Raw genomic sequence first — 21,582 nt, forward strand, 5'->3', positions numbered from 1 at the left:
AGGTAGCCAGGCCTGCTGCTTCTCTACGGAACTTCCCATATTCCCCTGGAGTTGAAAGGTCATCATTAGCTAAACATAAAACTTCAAGTCCCTGATTTATTAAGGCAAAAGATCAAGGACTTTGTGGGTTCAGGGATAAGGAGATGATACAGCCAGAGGCTGCAGAAAGGAAATATGTATCCTGCCTGCTTGGAGAAATGGCCACAAAAATGGTGTCATTACAGCAACAAGGGGCAGGATGAGGGCAGCTGGGGCTTTTCCAGGCACAGGCAGGACCAGAAGTCACAGTAACGCACACCCACTCTGAATCCTCGCCACCTCCCTCCTTGAACTTACGTCTTCAGGGGAGTCTTCTTCTTCTTGGCGGGCTTATTCAACCCATCCCCGTCCACTTCGACGGTGCTGGCTGGGATCTCAAAAGAGGCTGGGGATTTAGAAGGTGAGCTGGGGGTCTTAGAGGATGTCTTAAAGGGGTCAAGGGACTCTTCACAGGCATCAGGGTCAAAGTTGTACGACTGCTGGGGCAGTTTGGGAGAGTCTTGCATTTTTGAGGTGGAGGAAAAAGGGTTAAAGTTGGGGTCGTCCCACTTGTCTATATCAAAGGTGTAGGTACCTTTAGCAATAGGGATGTCATTGGGTTCAGTAGGGGACCTTGGAGGTGAGGCAGGAGTGTTGTCAAGTTTCTCAGGTGTCTTTTTCATCTTTGGCCTCCTTAGGGGCATTTTGGCAACTGGCTTCTTGCCTATCTTTTTGGTGGGAGGGGCGTTTTCCTGCTGACTGTCCCAGTTACTCTTGTCCTCAGAGTAGTCAAACTCCAGCCTCACTGAGAGTCCTTTGGCAGGCAAGTCCTCCTGCCCCCCACTCTCTGATAGGGTCACCTCCACTGCCTCAGGGGCTGTGGTAAGAGGCACTGATTTCCTCCCCACAGGGGGTGAGTTCTGCACTCTGCCACCTCCAGAAACCGGAGGGCTGACGTCTTCCGCCCTCTCCAAAGTCAAAGGACAGGTGGCCGTGTTCACAGCAGTGGGCTCCAGGGGTGTCTCTTCTGACAAGGTGCACCCAGTGCCCTCAGGTGTGGCCGGCTCCGTCTTTGTCTCTGGCGCAAGGTGCTCCTCGCTGGGGACTGGACTCTCTTCACCTGGCTCCTGCTGGGTCTCCTTCACTGGAGGGGTGTCTGTGGGTTTCTTGGTGGCCTGTTTCTTTTTTAAGGAAGGTGGCCGTGTTTTTTTAGTTCGCTTAAGGGTGCTGGACGCACTGTTGGATCCAGTCCCACACGCATCTGTGGCAAGGGCCCCAGCTTCGGGGCTACCCGGGCAGGAAGCACCGTCAAAATCGCTGGCTTGCAGGCTGAGCGAGCGGGACAGCGTGGACTTGGAAGACGGCACGGATTCGGTGGATTTCCTCCGCGTGCTCACTTTACACTCCTGACCCTTGTAGTCGGCAGAGCATGGCTCCACGCTCTGAAAGTTGTCCACCAGCTCGATGCTGTCAAAGTCTAAGTTGTAAGTTCCGCTGCTGGCTATCGGCTTGTCCTCATCAAACACCGCCGAGGAGGAGTGCGAGGGACGGAAAGGGCTTCCTTCCACGGAGTTGCTGCGAGGGCCATCGGGAACCACAGCCGGCTCAGAGCTGCATCCTGAGGAAACAGAGACAAAGCAGTCACCTAAAGACATGGGACACTGAGAGCACTTCTCACTCTGTACCAGATGCCCACTCTGCAGAGCAGAGGTTGATGAACTCCGAAAACGTGCATCCCGTATGGGCAACAAATCCCGGGTTCATTGCAGCACTGGCTCCAGACCCTGGGCAGGTTTCCCTCAGTTCCCTCATTGGTATAATGGGAACGAATCAGAAAAGAGATGAAGGCTTGCTGTAGGTCATTGTCCTTATAGCCTATCAGCCAGTACCATGGCTACCAAAGCATTCGCTGACTACCTACTTACTTACAAGAGACTCTCAAGATCAGGCCTGATGACAGTCCTCATGAAGAAGGGTTTGCGGAGGGTCATTGGACCCTAACCTATATACTGACTCCTTCCTATACACTCAAGCTGGGTACGGTCTCACTGTAGAGCGTGGAATGCCACTCGAAGGGAGGACTATCTTTGTAGCTATGGAGAAACTGTCATCCTTGCTGAGGTGACTTTCTGTGGTGTGGCTGTTTTGGGGTTACCCACACTCTGTAAGTCAGTCCACGCTGTAACCTTACCAGGAAAGTCACGAAACAAAGAGAAAGTATCTTAGACAGAAAGGGCTATGTGTGCAAAGGCCCTGGGATAGGAGAAGCCCTGGGGTATTGGTGCCGGAGAATTGTCTGTATTCTGTCAATCATGTTTTAAACAAACGCTGATTGGCCAGGCAGGAAGTATAGGCGGGAATACCAGACAGGAAGTAGAGGTGATGCAATGAGAACAGGAGAATTCTGGGAAAGAGGAAGCTGATTCCTCCCATTCCTGCCCAGATCACTGAAGCAGCAGGATGTGATCTGCCCCACTGAAAAAGGTACTGAGCCACATGGCTAACATAGATCAGAATAATGGGTTAATACAAGCTACAAGAGCTAATAAGTAGCCTGACCTAATGGGTCAATCAGCTTTATAACTTATGAAGTCCTTTGTATGATTTTCTTTGGGGCTTGCTGGCTGTGGGGCACCGGGTGGACAGAAACCCCAACAAGCAGGGCCCCTTCATGATACAGAGCATCATAAAAATGATGGAGCTGACACTGTTGAAGTCAGGAGCAAGATGGGAAACAGAGAAGGCAAGCAAAAAATTGTCAACCCTTGTATATAAATTAAATATGGTCACAGTCAACTCTGATCCGGATTGCTTAGGCACTGAGAAGAATGTGCAAGGCTTTATGTGAGGTGCACTGAGCAGGACTGAACTAGCCCTTCACCACCTGCCCCTCCAGACACGACCTGGACGCGCTCCCACCAACCTGCCCTCCTACCTTGCTCTGGTTTTGCCTCCTGTCCATTCTCCATCCTCTCCTCCCAGCTTTTTACCTCCTCCAACCCTGTCAGCCAATGGGGCTGCTCCTTATCTTCCAACATGCCCAGGGACAGCAAATGTCAGTCAAAGGACGCCCAACGCTCTCACTGCCCCACTACTCCCAGGAAACCCTTGCCCGGATTTCTGGGCTCCCAGCTGTACTGCCAGAAAAGGGAAAACATTGTCCCGTGGTCTGCAGAAGGCAGAACATGAAACAGAAAAGGCAGCAGAGCACGGACGGACCGTGGACTGTGCACATGGACAGACGTTATAGTGCATTAGCCCCTCTCTCCAGGTAAGCTTCCAGCTTTAGTCCGGGAAGCCATTATACTTGAGTTTCAGATAAATGGACAGTTTCTAAGCATATGTGTCACATGAGATTCAAACTGGCCTGGGTGTCCTGCATCTTCACTTTCTCAATAGCTGTCTTATCCTTCGTTCCAACCACCCAGGTGTGGGAAAGGCTCACAGTCAAATAAGCCAGCCTACTGTAGACTGCACCTTACTTCCCCCCACTCTGAGCTGTGGATGCTCTCGGCTGTCAGCGGGGTGGGGGTGGGGGTGTCCTCTCACGGTGCTTCCTAACTTTGCTCACAGGGAAGCCCTGCAGCTGGCTCCCCAGCTGATGAAGTGGGAGACGAGAGCACAAGGAAATGGTAAACCTCCCAGGTTCAGAAAAGGGCTTGCTCACCTGTTTCCAACCCAGGACATTTCCCTCAGAAAGCTCAATAAACATTCCTTGTACTATGAGTACCTGGGGAAGCCTGCTTGTCACTCTAGGAGCCAGCGCTAGCGCCGGGCCTTCCCCTCTCTCCCCTAACCCTAACTCTACTAGGCACACATGCCCTGAGCATTTGCAGCCTCAGGTCCCAGTTTCCTACCATCCCCCAAAACACTTGCTTCCTTCCCATCTCAGAACGGGTATCCACCTTTCTTCCTTCTGAGGTCACTTCCCTTCTTCTCTGAGGCCCTTGGGCCTTCAAGCACAGCTTCCTCCTGTCAGCAGCAACCTCTTCTTCCTGCCCCGTGGCTGCTCCGGGATACTTGGTTCAGAGGTGGAAAACCAGAGATCACTGGTGGGGGCATTACATGGACTTTGGCAGCAGGGAGAAGGGCCCCAGTCAGTCCTTCACTCTGTAGACAGACCCTCCAGTGCCAGCCCTTCCCTGTGAATCTGCTCCATAGTCTCGGCAGCCTTCAAAGGTCAGTAGTTTTCCCGCATCAGTCAGCAGATGCTCAGCTTCTCATCCGCTCTATCCTCGCGCCTACTCAGCCTGGTTTTCCTATTCAGAAGTGCTGTTCCCTAATTAAGCCACTGGCAAAGAACCCAGTTTTGCTGTAGTTTCTTATCCCCAGCCCAAAAGATGCTTGGGGGCAATCCCTCATTGTGGGGAGCCAGCCTGTTTGGTGTAAGAATCCTCACCTCATCCTTAGCTCTGACCTACTAGACGCCAGTAGCACTTTTTATCCTAGTGGTGACAAAATGTCTCCAGACAGTGTCTCCTCTCCCCAGGAGGACAACACTCTCCCTAGTCGGGAGTTGCTATTTTACTGAATGGTTCTCAGAGCAGGCGGCTCTTCCCATGGTCCTTTACAAGGTTGGAATGGCCTCTCCATGTCATTGCCATGGGCAAGCCCAGACTTGCAAGGCAAGCATGTCCAGTTGGGTTCCCACTAGATTGTTACATAGCCACATAGATCTGCATAAAGACTTCATTCATCCTAAACCTGGGGTGTCTCCACCTCAAGACAGGGTGACTTCAACAACAGAGAAGAAATGTGTTTCTCTTTGTGCTGAGTTCTAAGGCCAAAGTCCACAATGGAGGTGACAGCAAGTCTGGTCTTTCTTAGGGCTTTTATCCTTGGCTTTCAAGTCTGACTCTGTTGTCCTTACATGGCCTTTTCTCTGAGTAGATATAGCCTTGATGTCTCCCTTTTTCTTTTCTTTCTCTATCTTCCTTCCTTCCTTCCTTTCTTTCTTTCTTAATTTCTTCCTTCCTTCCTTCCTTTCTATTTTAGTTTTTTGACAGGATTTCTCTGGGTAGCTTTGGAGCTTGTCTTGAAATCCACCAGGCTGACCTCGAACTCACAAACATCCACCTGCCTCTCTCTGTCTCTGGGATTAAATGCTTGCTTGTACCAACATGGCTGGCCTGATATCTCCTCTTGCTACAGGCTCCCCCACCCTAAGACTCCACAAACCTTAATTACCACCTGAAAGGCCCTATCTCTCACATATCACACCAGGAGTGAGGACTTTCATGTGGGGATTTAACAGGTACACAGTCCAGTCTACAACACCGGAGCTGAGCAATACAGCAGATACACAATCCAGCCTACAGCACCTGTGCTGGGTAAAATACCTTAAGCTAGACAGACGTGTTCAGAAACCAGAGGGAAGTAGAGGAAAAAGTGTCCTGACAACTGACGTCACCCACCTGAAGTCTCCCTACCTTCAGCAGAGGCAACATTTCTTAGCCTGCTGGAGTGTTTCCCAAGTGACACGCGATGGCTAGAGCTTTCCCTTCTGCTCGGTGAACTCTCTCGGGGACAGGGATGTAAAGGCCAGAGTGAGCCCCTGCCATCCTGACATGCTCAGATTCTCAGCTGACTAATAAATCGAGCCCACAGGAAGCACAGTGGACCACCTAAGCACACTAATATGGAAAAGGTCTCCTCTTTCAGCAGGCTAATGGAGATCAACAGTAATGGATTACTTGGTCCTCTTGTGGCATTTTGCCAGTGGTTGTATGCTGTGGGACAATGGTCTTGTACCCGTCACTTATATTGTATTGCTTTAACAAAACACAGATTGGACAGTAGTCAGGCAGGAAATATAGGCAGGGCGACCAGGCAGGAAGTAGAGGCGGGGCAATGAGAACAGGAGAATTCTGGGAAGAGGAAAGACTCGCCTACAGTCATTATCCAGACACAGAGGAAGCAAGATAAGACTGTCTCGCTGATAAAAGGTACCAAGCCACATGGCTACCACGGACAAGAATTATGAATTAATGTAAGTTATAAGAGTTAATAAGAAGCCTGAGCTAATATGCCGACCAGTTTATAATTAATATAGACCTCTGTGTATTTCTTTGGGTCTGAATGGCTGCAGGATCAGGTGGGACAGAAACTTCTGGCAACAATTATGGATAAGGAGCTGCATCAAGGCTCCCCAGCAGGGTCACAAAGGGAAGTAAGAGGTGTGTAGAGGACCAGGGCCTGGCTAGATTCTTGGTTTCCCCACCTAAGTTTCCCTGGGTGAACACGACCACAGTGGGTCACTGAGGTCACCGTGCTCTGGTTTCCTCACCTGTCTATGCAGCCACAACCTCTTACCATCTTTCTGACATGAGCTGAGTGGGGCTTTGGACTGGCTGCAGTGGGCTCATGCACCTCCTGCTCAACAACATCCTCCTGCACCTCCTGCAGACATCCAGGTGTCTGCAGAACACCTGGGCTCTTCACCTTACACACGGGGAACATGTGTGAGGCTACACATCAGAGTCCCCAACAGCTCCACTTGTTCCAGAAAGCCGGGTACATTCACATCAGGAAGAGTAGGAAAGACACCTGGCCCAAGTGCTGAAGTACCCAGACCCAGCTCTGAAAAGCCCTGATCCTCAACTTGTGTGTCTTCAGCCTAAACATCCATGACCCCTCAAATTCCCATGAGAATGAGAATGAGAAATCTCATTCTCAAAGCAAGACCTCTGAGAGGGGATTAGGTCACGGGAAAGAGTGTTCATGGGATTGATTAATACCTTGAGGGAACTTGTTGGTCCTATGCACCATGTGCTGGCACGGCAGGCTGAGTGCCGTGGGTTAACCTGATCTCCTCCAGACACCAAATCTGAACCCCCGGCCTCAGAATCAAAGCAACATACTTCTGTTATCCACCATCTACTCTGTCTACAGGTAGGCTGGCCAAGGCTGAGGCTGTGCATTTGGGCAAGCTATTTCATAAATCTGTTGCTGTTGCAAGCCAGGGGTTCTTGTGAGGATGGAACGGAAGGCCACATGAATGCCCAGCATAGGGCACAGTTGGTGCCAGGACATAACAGCCCCAGCCCCTCAGATCCTGCCCACGCCAATGACAGCGGCTCCCTGTTCTGCAGTCCATCTCATTACCAGGGGCTTGGGCCATGCCTGGGTTTTTCAGAGATGAGAGCAAATGTCAGTATATACAGGAACAAGCCTCCTGTGGCGACCCAGTGACAGCAAAAGCTAACGTTGAGAGACACGGTCTAAAATCAGAGACCAGAGAGCCATCTCTTTCCAACAAGGGGAAATGTGTAGGCACATGGGCCACTGAGCAGCTCCAATCACCATCAAGACCCTCACAGAGCCCTTCCTACAGGCTAGGAGGGCTGCCAGCAAGAATACGCAGACAACTTTGTCACTACCAGAAAATGCTCCAGAAAGGATAGCAAAGAACTCACCTCAGCTCTTCCACCATGTACCTGTGATCATCTAATTCCTGCTCCCTGACCATCCTGTGGGGCTCAGCTCGGGCTGCAGTTCTCAGGACCAGCTGACAGAGATGCTCAGCACAGGGCTGAGCGCCAGTGGGCATAGCAACGACTCAGCACCTATGAGGCCAGAAGCACCGAGCAGCCACGACACAGACGAGCTGCGCGGGAGGGCAGGAAGCTAGAGTTCCCATCCCAGAGTCTGTCACGTGCTGCAGGACGAAGGGAAGGTCACGACCTCAAAGGGAATGCTATTCAAATAAAGGATACTTTGCTCTCCAAGAGGGACATGAAGCAGACAAAGGTCCTATGACGAGCCTAACACAGGGAAAGTTCATAAACCAAAGCTATTATTTAATCAGGTGAAAGTCAAGTACGTCTCCCATTGATGACATCGCCTAGTGTTTTACAGAGACTAGAGGGAAGAGAATTCACAACATGCAGGCTGCTGCCTTCCTTTATACACAGGAAAACTGGACTCCTCAGTCGGGGACAGACGCAAGGTGGGCATCCCGCATTGTGTCCTTCTGTGCCATGGAGCACAAAAAAAACGCTCATAGGATCCGACATTCAGTAAGAGACCGCTTTGTAAAACAGGTTTCCAGGAGGAAAAACCATGTTTGTATTCAACAGTCAAAGGTCTTGCCTATTATTTCCTGTGGTTCCTGGGGCTCCTTTAGTGACATTCCAGGCATTCTGCAGAGGAAGACTATAAACAATAGATTTTCCCCTCCTGCCCTTTCTTTCCCATGGTTTTCAGAACAAACCTTTCTCTCCCCAGGGTGACCCCACGCAAGCAGAATGGATGGGAAGATGGGGGAGGGGAGGGCGGTTTCCAACATGTGCAACAAATCAGATGATCCTTTGTACAGCCCAAACCAAGGAGGTGGGTGCTTTCTGGAGGCACAGTTCCTAGTTCAGGTCTCCTGACTATAATCTCTATGTTGACTGGCTCTCCGCAATTTTCAAAGAGGTGTAAAGTCTCTGTTCAAAGACTCCAAGGGGCGTAGTCAAAGGTTCTGAGGGATTGTGACTCAGCAGCAATTAACATCTTCAACCCCCTCCACACAGGCTATCTCTTAAGCCTCTATAATGGCCATTCTTTTATGAACTGTCATTTAAGCAAAAGATGGGTTGTGTGTGCTTGTTTTTAAGAATGGAGACAGTCCTCTGCTTCATTGAAAAAGAAGTTAAGGAGTGGCTGGCGCTGCCGTCCCTGTCCGGGGGCAGTTACTGCTCCTTAACAGTTTGCACACCACAGTGACGAAGACTGAGAAGCCAGAGCTTGGCAAATGGGAACTTTTCATTGACATCTGACCGCCAGGGAGCTCCTGCACCACTGTGCCCTGCACTCCAATCTTGCTCTAATGCTCACTATTTCAGACTGGACTCAACTCATTCACAGCATGGCCTATACTTCAGACTAAATGATGAGGCTCCAAAGCACCATGGCCAGACCTATGGATTTCCCAAAACCAGTGGTGCACTGGGATATACATCTAGTGTGCCCTGGGATAGACATTGAGTGTGCACTGGGATATACACCTAGTGTGTACTGGGATAGACATCGAGTGTGTACTGGGATAGACATCTAGTGTGTACTAGGATAGACATCGAGTGTGCCCTGGGATAGACATTGAGTGTGCACTGGGATATACACCTAGTGTGTACTGGGATAGACATCTAGTGTGCCCTGGGATAGACATCGAGTGTGTACTGGGATAGACATCTAGTGTGTACTAGGTTAGACATCGAGTGTGCCCCGGGATAGACATTGAGTGTGCACTGGGATATACACCTAGTGTGTACTGGGATAGACATCTAGTGTGCCCTGGGATAGAGATCGAGTGTGCCCTGGGATAGACATTGAGTGTGCACTGGGATATACACCTAGTGTGTACTGGGATAGACATCTAGTGTGCCCTGGGATAGAGATCGAGTGTGCCCTGGGATAGACATTGAGTGTGCACTGGTATATACACCTAGTGTGCACTGGGATAGACACCTAGTGTGTACTGGTATAGACACCTAGTGTGCACTGGTATATACACCTAGTGTGTACTGGGATAGAGACCTAGTGCGTACTGGGATAGATACCTAGTGTGCACTGGGATAGACACCTAGTGTGTACTGGGATAGACACCTAGTGTGCACTGGGATAGACACCTAGTGTGCACTGGGATAGACATCTAGTGTGTACTGGTATATACACCTAGTGTGTACTGGGATAGACATCTAGTGTGCCCTGGGATAGACATCGAGTGTGTACTGGGATAGACATCTAGTGTGTACTAGGTTAGACATCGAGTGTGCCCCGGGATAGACATTGAGTGTGCACTGGGATATACACCTAGTGTGTACTGGGATAGACATCTAGTGTGCCCTGGGATAGAGATCGAGTGTGCCCTGGGATAGACATTGAGTGTGTACTGGGATTGACATTGAGTGTGCACTGGTATATACACCTAGTGTGCACTGGGATAGACACCTAGTGTGTACTGGTATAGACACCTAGTGTGCACTGGTATATACACCTAGTGTGTACTGGGATAGAGACCTAGTGCGTACTGGGATAGATACCTAGTGTGCACTGGGATAGACACCTAGTGTGTACTGGGATAGACACCTAGTGTGCACTGGGATAGACACCTAGTGTGCACTGGGATAGACATCTAGTGTGTACTGGTATATACACCTAGTGTGTACTGGGATAGACATCTAGTGTGCACTGGGATAGACATCTAGTGTGTACTGGTATATACACCTAGTGTGTACTGGGATAGACATCGAGTGTGCCCTGGGATAGACATCGAGTGTGCACTGGGATAGACATCGGGTGTGCACTGGGATAGACATTGAGTGTGCACTGGGATACACATCAAGTGTGCGACGGGATACACATCTAGTGTGTATAACCCAAGCTCCTATTCACAGTCTGTTAGAGACCTCAGAGCTTTCCAAAGTCGTTCTCCAGAACAGAAGAACCCCAAGTCAGTCCTGATGGAGCCATCTGAGCACATGGATCCACTTATGCATCGTGCCACTGTCTGTGTCCTCGCTTCAAGCCTGGGTGGAACGGGATGGTTCTGATTTGGGCTATTCTGAAGACAGCCTTGAAGGAGATGCAAGGATAGGGTATGTTTCAAAGGATGAAAACAACAAACGTCTCCACTTAATAATGGAATTACTGACTTACAGCATTCTCTATACGAGGGATCCAGGGGCCCTTAGTTCTTGTCTAGGTCACCTTTGGATCTAACCAACCAGGAAGGAAGCAACAGCAAAGTACAAAATTAATGGATCACACAACCTAAAAAATGCAGATGATCATAAGAAGCAAATTTACAGTGCCAGTTGGGCATCCCCACAGAAGAGATGCTACATCACTGTTTAATCTTGTCTCAGCTGGAACAGCCGTTCTAAGATGTGAAACCATCTTGGAGGAAGTTGAGATGATGGAGGAGGGTTACCATAACACTGTTCCAGGTCAGGGTGTTTAGCATCCTAGAAAGTCTGTTGCCTCCACTGCCCTTTGAATCAGTGTACAAATGCCAGTATGGACCACTGAACGCCTGATTCCAAGAGACGGAATGGAGGTTGTGTCTGTTTTTATGTGGTATAATTACTCAACTATCTAAAGTTTGAGATGGAGCAAGATAGATGGTTCAGTGGTAGTAAATAGCTCCAACCAGCAGTCAGAGTATTGGGCAGGAAATCCCGGAAGAGGCACCGAGGGTCACAAAAGAGACCTCCCCCTATGCATGACTTAATGATGTGTTTGAGCTATAGGTCTACAGAGTGTTTGTTATTCGGCTACTTTCCACTAAGAACTAGGGGTGAATTTATAAGCATGATGTGGAAAGTACCTTTTCATTTTGTGTTAGGACACAAAATAGAGGGAGGGACACGAAGTCTTAGATCTGCAAGCAGGTCTCTGGCTCCACCAGTCCTGTCGGCCCTCAGTGTGAAGTCCCCATTCCATGAAAACTGCTATGCTCTGCTCACCAGCAGAAGGCATCCCAGTTGTTCAACCAAACCTTGGGAATACTTTCTAAATCAGAGGCTTGTGTAAACCTTTGGCAGGAAAAATAATCCCATCCATTTTTTTTTCTTTTTAAAACAACATCAACATCAAGACCAAAATGGTATTTTCAGTGACAAAGCACTTGCTTCCTGACCAGGGCAAGGGTGAGCCCAGACTTAGGCCTGTCTTCCTCTGCTGCCGGCTCCATCCCTGCTAGGGATGCCTCCAGCCAGACTATGGGTACTCAGCCCAAAGGTCCCAATTCTATTCTTGGTTCCTCTGAAGACAAAGTAGGCCATCAGGAAAATAGGGTTAGGCCAGGAGAAGAGGTGAACCTTAGAAGTGAATGCCCATAGAACCTAATGCATGATCTGCAGGGAGCTGACTCTGTGTATACTCACCATGGGGGAGGGCTGAGGCCTAAAGGGGGCCAGAGCAGGGTCTAACTAAGGATAGAACCGTGTGGTTCCTGTGGGGTCATTTCTATCTGGCTAAGTCTCTTTTCAGACCTTGTATTAAACTTCCCATTAGAGGTGGCGCCAGCTTCTCTGGTATAATAGGGAAGCGTGCAGAACAGCATCCATCTGAGAAGATCTGTTCCGACCCCCAGTAATGGCCACATCTAAATTGTACTTGAAGGTGCTAATTAACTCCAATGAGGAGAGAAGAGATGTGGGCAAGTGTCAAGCCATCAGGAAACCCAAATGTCCAAGGGGTCATCCTCTACTGACTGACTCTTCTTACTCCTGGGCTGGGAAGCACTCCCCCAGCCTGGGAGAGTTGTCCTTGGAATTCAAGTGTAGTAGAGTGAACTGACTGAGCTGTCTCGTGTCAAGATTCATACGGGAGAAGGGGTCTATCAGATTCTGCCTCAAATTTCCATCACCCAGTTACCTCAACCCTCAAACCTCCCCAAGCCCGCAAGAGCTCAATCAACAGAAACACTTCTAGTACGCACCCAGCACAACCCACTCTATGTTTACCCTTAGACGCCCTAAATACCAGTAAAGCGTAAAACATAGCCAAGAGACAGGGCATCAACCAGTGTGGGCTGTGGGCTGTCTAAGAGTCAACTCTGTCCCCTAGAGCCAGTGGTTCCTGATATCTGGTTACCTGGTTCTTCTGGAGCTGGTGGAGTGCTGACCTCAGGCTCTGGGGTGACTTCAGGGGGTGGTGGAGGTGGGGCTGGCGGTGCTTTGACAGGGGTCGTTGATTCAGGGGTCTCAAAGGCTTCCTCCGAGTCGGAACTCCTGGCAGAGAGAGATACGAAACATAGGTAAGACCGCCAAGTAGACATGCTGAGGGAAAGGCATGGCCTTCTTACTCTCTGACAAGTAGATTTGGGGCTGACACTCAATTCAACTGTTGAGACAGGTGTGAAGGTCACCTCTAAGCATTTTTCCCAGGAACTCTGTCACAGGCACTAAGATCTAATGGTAGGCTCTTTGAATGCAGCTTGAAAGACACATGTCCGCCTGGTGACAAATCACACCCAGTGGGCTCTGTGGATACTTTTTGGTGTGCATTACCTGGCACCGAGTCAGCCTAAGACTGAGTCAGGCTAAGAGACGAATAGTTTTTAAGGTCACCATGATGGCGGCAGTCTACCTCCAGAATCTTCATCTTGTAAATTGTTTGTATTCACTCTCTCCACCCCAGTCTGCCGTTCTTTCTACCCTCTGCCTTCCCTGTGCTTCCAGATATTTACTGGTCTCTTCTCCTGGGCTGAATGAAATCACCATGCAGATGGCTGGCTTTGTTTTGCACAGTACCCAGGGCCTAAAACGGAAGGCAATGAATGACCATCTGGAGAGTGAACGAGTGAGAGTCAGGAAACCTGCCAGTGGAGAGCATACCAGACCAAGCCACAAAGCACAGCTAGCAGCTCCTCAGTGGTGTGGCGACAGCCCTTGGTGGTCCCTAGGGAAGGCTCTTTATGCAGAGACCTGGGCCAAAAGCCCACCAAGGAAAGTTTCTCTTGGTAACAAGAAGTCAGTGGACAAGCCTTCTCCCTTCCTTCTGCCCCAAGCTACCTGATCTCAGCCAGAGGAATGGGCAACCCAGTTATAAGTTCTCTTGCTGCCTATAAGACAGGGGCATCAGTTCACTGGCTCAGGATGGCCACAGGATCGAGGCCAACCTGGGAGAATAGACTCTGTGGGGAGCAGCAGTGTGCGGCCCCCATCTCAGAACAGTTCCAATACACTGATCCCCCGGCAAGGAAGGAGGAGGCTAACTACCAGCAGGGTGGCTACACAGGATGGCTAAAGATTTATAAGCAGGTCATGTCACAGGAGACAGGGCATGTCAGCATTCAGCACACTAGATCACATGGGTATCAGTGAACAGGAGCCTCCCCCAACACTGTGAGAGGCTCCCAACTGCTCAGCTCCACAGGGTCATGGAACTAGTGACCTTGGAAGAGGCCACCATCTTCTAAAGACCATTAGCTGGCCAGCACAGTGTCAGCAAGCGACAAACCCCTCTGCAGACCATTAGGACCCAGGAAATGAGCCGTTTGATGAGTTCTCTTTAGAACATCTACATCAAGGCTGGAGATGGGGCTCATAGGAAGTTATTGTCTAACACGTCCAAAAACATGGGCTTAACTCTTAACACAAACCAGGCATAAGGGTCTGAGTCTGTATAATATTAGCACTTGAGGCTGAGGCAGGAGGATCAGAAGTACAAGGTCATCCTCAACTATGTATCATGTTTGGGACTCAAAGAAATCAACAAACACATCAGAACTGTTTTTATGGAATCCAATGAGCTAAAGCCAACTTTGTATCAGATTTCACTAGCAAATACTTAAATCTCACAAACACAACAGGGAGGCCACTGATTTTTCACTCTCACATATCAAGGCTAACAGACCTAGCTTTTGTCTATGGAGAAAATTTAAGCTCCATCCAAACTTGGACAACATCAGATTGGTAGGTGGAGTTTCAAGAGTATGAAAACACAGGGAGGTTACACAAATGAACAGCAGAGAGGAATGAGTGTCCCGATCCAGGCCTGGAATGTCGTCCTGGGAACCAGCGTCCTCACCCTAGCATCCATACCATAAACATCAGGGACAACCATGACAAAACACAGTTAACTTGCCTCTTTCTGAAGCTTTCCTGGGCAGTGAGCAGCCTGGAATCCCCACGGCTGCTCACTGCTGCCCACATCCAATGGGTCCATTCCACTGGGGACCACATCTGCCAGGAGCCAAAAGCCATCTCCATGGAAAAATAGTCCCAGTTCCCGCCTAGAATGTTCCTGCTCGCATCTCTTGAGATCTAAGCATCTTTCATGACATCAACAGAAAAGAAAGCTGCCCCGGTCCCCCAGCAAGGTATGCCCTGAGCATCTTCTGGGTTCAGAGGCTCCAGGCCGCCTACTCAAGCCACGATGCAAAGAGAGAGGGACCAAAAGCTTATCCTGTTGCTTCTGCACCCCTGGTCACTGGTAACTCAAGGCTTTGGAACACAAAGGGCCCTGGTCTTTCTCAGTGGCACAAGTGACAAGGAGGGGCCGGATGCTCTTGCATCCTAGCTGTGAATTCCAATGAGGTTCCTACTGCAGCAGCTGCCAGCCTGCACACCTGCTCAGAAAACCACCATTCACCCGGGGCCTCGGGTGGGCAGGGCATGAGGACACTGTGCTCATTGCTCCTCATCATCCTTTTACTATGAACTGTGTGCATCAAAACACCACGGGCCACCGTGGGCCACTTCTGGTGCTGCTGGCCTTGTTTGCATATTTCCACACTGCCTCCCAGGAGCAGAGAGCAAGTTAATTAGAGAAGGCAGGCAGCAGCCTTTAAAATTCACTCTTTCCTCCCTGCTCAGCTTCCCCAGGGGCTTAAAAAACTCTTGCAAGAGCGAGAATTTCTGCAGTCCGCCCACCACGAGTCTGTGCACAAGAATAAAGCAGCTGGGTAGAGTCCCACTGCTCGAGTCCCACCGTGGTGTGGCTGTTTGCTTTTTTTTTTTTCACTAGCAAAGTACAAATAATTACACAGCTGAGACTCCACACATTTTCATAATGGAAAAAAAGGAGGAAATTAATTTGTCACAAATATGCATCAGAAACAGAAACGGCGTTGCAGTTTGCTAAAACCCCTCCAAATTTCAAGAAAATATGTTTACCAAGACGTGTAAATGTTGTTTACCATGTAAGTAAATACAAGAGTTATAATATATATATATATATATATATATATATATATGTACACACACACTATATGTGTAAATACAAGACATTAAACACAAGGCTATAATCAAGACTAATATATGCATACATATAACACACACACATGCATGCACACACAGATGTGCACACTTCTATATGAAAAGTACAACAGCCAGCATTTGTGGAACATTCAGTTATGCATCAGACACCAGCCTAGGTCTATCGTGTACATACATCTATCTGTCATCTTCAGAACTGCAGGCTGGGGATATAGCTCACTTGGTAGAGTGCTCGTCTAGCGTGCATACGGCCCTGCATCCAATTCCCAATTCCCGCCACTGCACATAGTAGGCAGGTGGTATACAAAAACCAAAACAAAGTAACTACAACAACGGACAACTAGCCTGCCTGATGGAGAGAGGCCTGTTTCACAGACGACCCAAACACGGTCTAGTGAAGCAAGCTGTTTTGCAAGGCTGTGCAGTTAGGAAATGAGAAGAACAAAGCTCAAATCCCAAACTGCCAACCCCTAAAGTGTGCCTTCACTACATCTATGGCTTCCAATGTCTTTAGCAAGCTCAACGTTTATGTTCTTATTAAATAAAATCTATCCTAGAGAACAAGTAGGCCATTTAAATGAACTTGTGAACGTGACACGGGGGATTGGGGCATACCAGCCGCAGCACTATCCCTGCTGATCTTTCTCCTGTTTACACAATGTTAGGGAAAGTCTCATATATCCAAGGGAGGGATCACTAACAGCCCTGCATGTTTAAGGGTCTATCCTGTGATCACTGATTCTCTGCAAGGCAAACAGGGCAGAGCAGCCCTCTAACTGCACAAGGCAATTTCTCCACCAGTACCAGGCAGTATTTGGGAGAACACGCAACATCACAATGAGATTTACAGATGAGAAGATGAAAATGACAGATTGTCCTAGCCACGGAAACCGGGGCCTGCGGGGCTCCCCAGCTGTGTTAGTACAGTCTAAAAACATTTCTCAGCGTAGGGGGTGTAGTTCGGTGGTAGCGCCTTTACTTGCCTGGCACGCTCAATGCTTAGGGTTCAAGTCCTAGCTACAAGGACACACACACACACACACACACGCATGCACTAAATATGAACCTCTACAGTGCTCTGAGCAGTTGACAAATGCCTGTTCCACACAGGACGAAATCCACGACTCCAGTGACATGCTTCAGGAACGGTCCCCCAAACAAAGAGTCAGGGAGAGGGGAAAATGTGGACTTAAGTTCAAGGGTTTGTTTCCCTGCACTTGTGGCTGAGCTTCAACCTCAAGATTCACTTGTCAAATTACAACAAAACAGTCTAAGATCAGAAGCCACAGATACACGACACAGACACACACATTAATTACAAATGTATCTGTGACACACGAACATATGTGCATATAACCGAAAAACGAGTGTTTTTAAATGAAGAGGTACTATAGTTTTCCAACATGCCATTGATTGCTTACATTTTGCTCGAGTTTTACTGGCGAGAATCCAAGGGGCTTTGTTAGACAGGGGCCTGGTGTCCCAAAGAAACAACCATGCAACGCAGTGTCTCAGCAACACAGAGCATTTTACTTCTGCAGAAGGCTGCACAGTTGCTATAAATGCACCAGCAAGCACACCTGAGCACACCCATGGTCCTACTGGGCTTCTGGTCGAAGTGCAAGGGTCCTGTGCCTCATGCTGGGCCGTCAGAGCCTGGCCTCTCGCTCTTCTCCAGATGGCTACCTCTAAACCTGGCGGGTGAGCCAAGAGTAGCTTCTGCGGACAGGACGCAGCATGGAGGGCATACTTCTATCTTAGAACACTGTTGATTGGGGAAGGGACTTGTGGTGCGAGGTGTCTTTATTAAAGTCTTTTACTGTTTGAGACCAGGCTGGCCTCAGATTTGAAGAGAGGTGGGATTAAAGGCGTGTGCCGCCACACCCAGCCCTACTAATTATTTCATTTAGCCCTTCGATAGAAAAGATGGGACATTTAATTGGTATTTCCCATACAGACCATACAATGCTCTAACTCTGAATCTGAATGAAAAATCAGGACACAGTTACTCCATCTTCTCAAACAGGTAAAGAAACAGATGCAGAGAGCTGAGTTACTTAATCCAGTCCCTAGCCCGTTCATTGCAGCCACGGTGTAGCAATACCTGGGCTTGCCTTCATTAAGCCCCGCCTCCCAGCAAGAGACTCCAAATAACACGTGCACTGGAAACCTAAGGTTCCCTGTCTGATTACTAAGAATTAGTTCAGAAGCATGGCTCCCGAGGAAGGGGGTTCATCTGCACGTATCTAGGCCAACTCCTCAGAACACTAGATTGCAGTTCCCAACATGACAGCGACCAGGGACCGGATGGAGGGCCCTGGGAACACATATCTGCAAGGAAACGACATGGGGCAAGGCCACAAGATCCTCACATCAGCCTCACCTTCTGCTCGAAATGGAGCGTTACCATGACATAAACCTTAGCTTCTCACTGCTGCGTTCAACACGAGCGTGGAGCCCATGAGCCCCCCAAGGTCTCCCTTTTCTGAGTCCCTATTCCCTCAAGACCAAGCTCAAGTTAAAACCATGGCTTTAGCCAAAAGTCCCGCTTCCGGGAAGATTAGCCTGGCGAGTCTAGTCCAAAAGACCATCTGCTGTCCCTGGAGAGAGAGGGAACCCTTCCAGAAGCAAAGCTGAGTTCTCACCAGACCAGTCTCTTTCCTTTGCATCTCATGTGGGTAAGCATTTGATGGGTTGGTGTGTATTTTTAAAACTGCTGCATACTGGAGTCTATTCATCCAAGGATTCCACTGAATGACAACTTTAGACAGCCTTGTCAACAAAAGCCATCCTGGCCAACACCCACCCACCCACCCATACGGGCACACACAAAGACACACACACAGAGGCACACCCAGAGGCATGCATGCACACTCCTCTTCCTCCTGCCTAAGACAACTGAGCCAGATGAGTAACTTTCCAGGGAATGACTGACAGGAGATTTCACTTCAATCTGCCCAATCTGAGTCTGGGCAAATCATTTGATCTGCAACGTCATCCTACACAGACAGTAAAGGTGGGACATGACTCCAACATCACCAAATACCAAGATTCATCTTAGACAGTGACTGAGGGACAGACGGTCAGGAGCTGTGGTCCATGAACAAAAGCTGTCACTGGCAGACCGGACTGCTAGAATTTTCCAAGCTGACACCTATGGTCACCCAGAGAAAATTTATGCAGATGGTGGCATATGTAGCTCAAGATTTCCAGCACCTGGGGCCTGTTGGGCTCATGGAGTTGGTTCTATTTTCAGATGCAGGCGGCTATGTGGAGAGGTCAGGAGGGTTCAAAAAAGGGAGAACACAGACAGGTGGGGTGGGGCATCCCTCCGCTCCGGCTCGAGCCAGTGATAAACTGAGCACAGCTGAGAGACAGACTCGGCTTCGGGTTGGTCAAGGCAAATGTGGAATTTATAACAAGGTTACGGGAGCTTATGCAGAGAGAAATGCGAGCTCCAGCCATTTTTTAGATGGTTCAGCTCTCGGCTCAAGGCTTAAATTCTAGAAAGGTAGTTTCAATCGGTCCATCTTCAGCCGTATGCCTATGTCTTAGCTAAGAGAAGGCAGTGGACCTTAACCCCAAGAGATGAGGCAAACAGAATTCCCCAAAAGGCAGTCAGAAAGGGGAGGGGATAGCGGATAGCCCAAACACAGACTGCCCCCACACACAGCCCTCCTGGACTCATCAATGAACAACTGTGCAGCCTTAATTAAATAAACCACCTGACCACTCAAGCTCTGAACTGCCTGTCCATCAAATGGGGGTTGCTGTAACTATAAGGAAAAGTCTCCCCATAATTGCTATTTAGAGACAGGAGTGGTAAAGCTAGAAGGAAGTTGGCACAGGGGTGGGGGGGATTTCCCAGAAGCCCTGTTCCTATTTGTGCACCTGACATACTATTGTAAAACCCTGGCCTCAACTTTCATGATTAAGTCTCAACTTAATATAACAGAATGGCTGGGTGGCGGTGGTGGGGCACACCTTTAATCCCAGCAGGGAGACAGAGACAGGTGATCTCTGTAAGTTCAAGGCCAGTCTGTTCTACAAGAGCTAGTTCCAGGACAGGCTCCACAGCTACAGAGAAACCCTGTCTCAAAAAAACCAAAAAAGGAATGCTTTAAGCCTGAAAGGAGAGACTATCCTAACCCACAGCCAAGGGATGAATCATGGGACCCTGAACAACCTCACAAAGGCATGATAAGAGGTAGCTGAGAGCTACCACGGTATTTGGAAGCTGTGTCTCCTGAGGTTAAATATCCCGGTGGTGGCTGCAGATAGGTCGTTCCTGCTACACCAGAAATGAGGGCACTAGATCACTCCCTACACGTACACAGATCTGCTTCTGCAAACACCTCCTTATGACATCACTTACATGGGAATTCCGACACACACACACACACACACACACACACACACACACACACACACACACACACCTGACTTTATGGGTTTGAAAGGAACAGGGGAAGAGATATCCTAAAGAGATCAGTTACAATTGTAGTTAAAATTCCGGAGGTAGTTGGGGTACCCCATGAAACACGCATTTACCTCATAAATAAGTCATAAAAACTCACTAGGATCTACAACGAAGCACCCACCACGCTGCTGCCCTCCTTTGGAACAGTCATTCTTTACTAGATAAATTTCTGCTTGCACGGGCTGGATTTTTTCTTCTAGGAAGACAGTAACTGAGAGCCCCCAGCAATGCAGTTGTAACTCTGACGATGCAAGCACTGGGAACTTGGGGAATGCACTGTGCGAGCCAGCTGGGCACATCTTCTATCTTATTTGGCTAAGGCTACTCAGTTGGTCTTGAAAGAAAATCGGGAGGCTAGAGAAAATGTGGCCGGTGCTTTGCCAGGACAACTGTCGAGAGAATGTCCTGTAGAATGGGGGTGAAGCTGAATCACAGGAGCTCAGCCTTGCTCTTTCTGACAGGAAGACACAACTCAGCCTCCCGGGAAAGGCAGTGTTTCCAGAATGGAGGAAGCCCCGTGTGGCAATGGGCACAGGCGGGCATGTACAAGTGCGCATGCGGGTATGTACAAGTGCGCATGCGGGAATGTACAAGTGCGCATGCTCAAACGTCCTTCGCAGACGGTCCTTTGTTACCACTCCAGGGCCCTCTCAAAAGACACCACCATTCTGGTGGCCCCACGACTGGAGACACAGAATGTCAGAGTTTGGCTCCCGGGCTCATGGTCCCATCGTTGATAGCTGCATCTCGTTAGGACTGGCAGAAAAGCCAGATGGAGAGTCAAGACTTGGGAGGAGGAGGGCTGTCAGATGGCTCAGCAGGTAAAGGTGCCTGTCGCCAAGTCTGAAGACCCGAGTTTGATCCCTGAAACTCACACGGTGGAAAGAGAAAACAGACTTTCACAAGTTGTCTTCTAATCTCTACATGTGCACTGTGGATACACACACACACACGCATTCAAACACATACACGCTCGTGCACACACACACACACACATTTTAATAAAAAAAGAAAGAGAAAAAGGCACTCAGACTGCCCTTTATTTCCTTGCCTTCGTACAATATACTCTAGAAATCTCATTTTGTTGCTGAACTCTTTGCTGAAGTAAATTTACGTTGCAATCTTTATTTTTGCCTTGAAGAAGTCGCTATTAAACCCAGGGCCTTGTACATATCAAGCAAATGCCCAACCACTGATCTATATTCCCAGTCCCTCAGTCAGAATTTCTACTTTAAATTTAGATTTGCTAAAAATTTAATCAGAGGGGCTGAATGGCTCAATGGTTAGGAGTGCCTCATTTCTCAACACCAAACATCAGACAGCTCCCAACTGCCTGCATGTAACTCTAGCTCCAGGGCATCTGGTGCCCTCTTC

General features: G+C 49.0%; 1 protein-coding gene across 24 annotated transcripts in view; it reads right to left on the reverse strand.

The window, feature by feature from the left end:
- The window catches only part of Tacc2 (transforming acidic coiled-coil containing protein 2), a 212,040-nt gene that overhangs the window by 35,934 nt on the left and 154,524 nt on the right, over window positions 1-21,582 (reverse strand). For all 24 annotated transcript variants that reach the window (XM_087908374.1, XM_085693203.2, XM_085693197.2 and 21 more), the window contains 2 exons: window positions 12,601-12,737; window positions 337-1,636 (listed from right to left, as the gene is read on the reverse strand). In XM_087908374.1, coding sequence (XP_087764500.1) covers window positions 337-1,636; window positions 12,601-12,737 — 1,437 coding nt within the window. The remainder of the gene's footprint in view (window positions 1-336; window positions 1,637-12,600; window positions 12,738-21,582) is intronic.

This window comes from Myodes glareolus, chromosome 7 (assembly GCF_982192425.1).
Source record: "Myodes glareolus chromosome 7, mMyoGla1.1, whole genome shotgun sequence".
In the NCBI taxonomy this organism is placed as follows: domain Eukaryota; kingdom Metazoa; phylum Chordata; class Mammalia; order Rodentia; family Cricetidae; genus Myodes; species Myodes glareolus.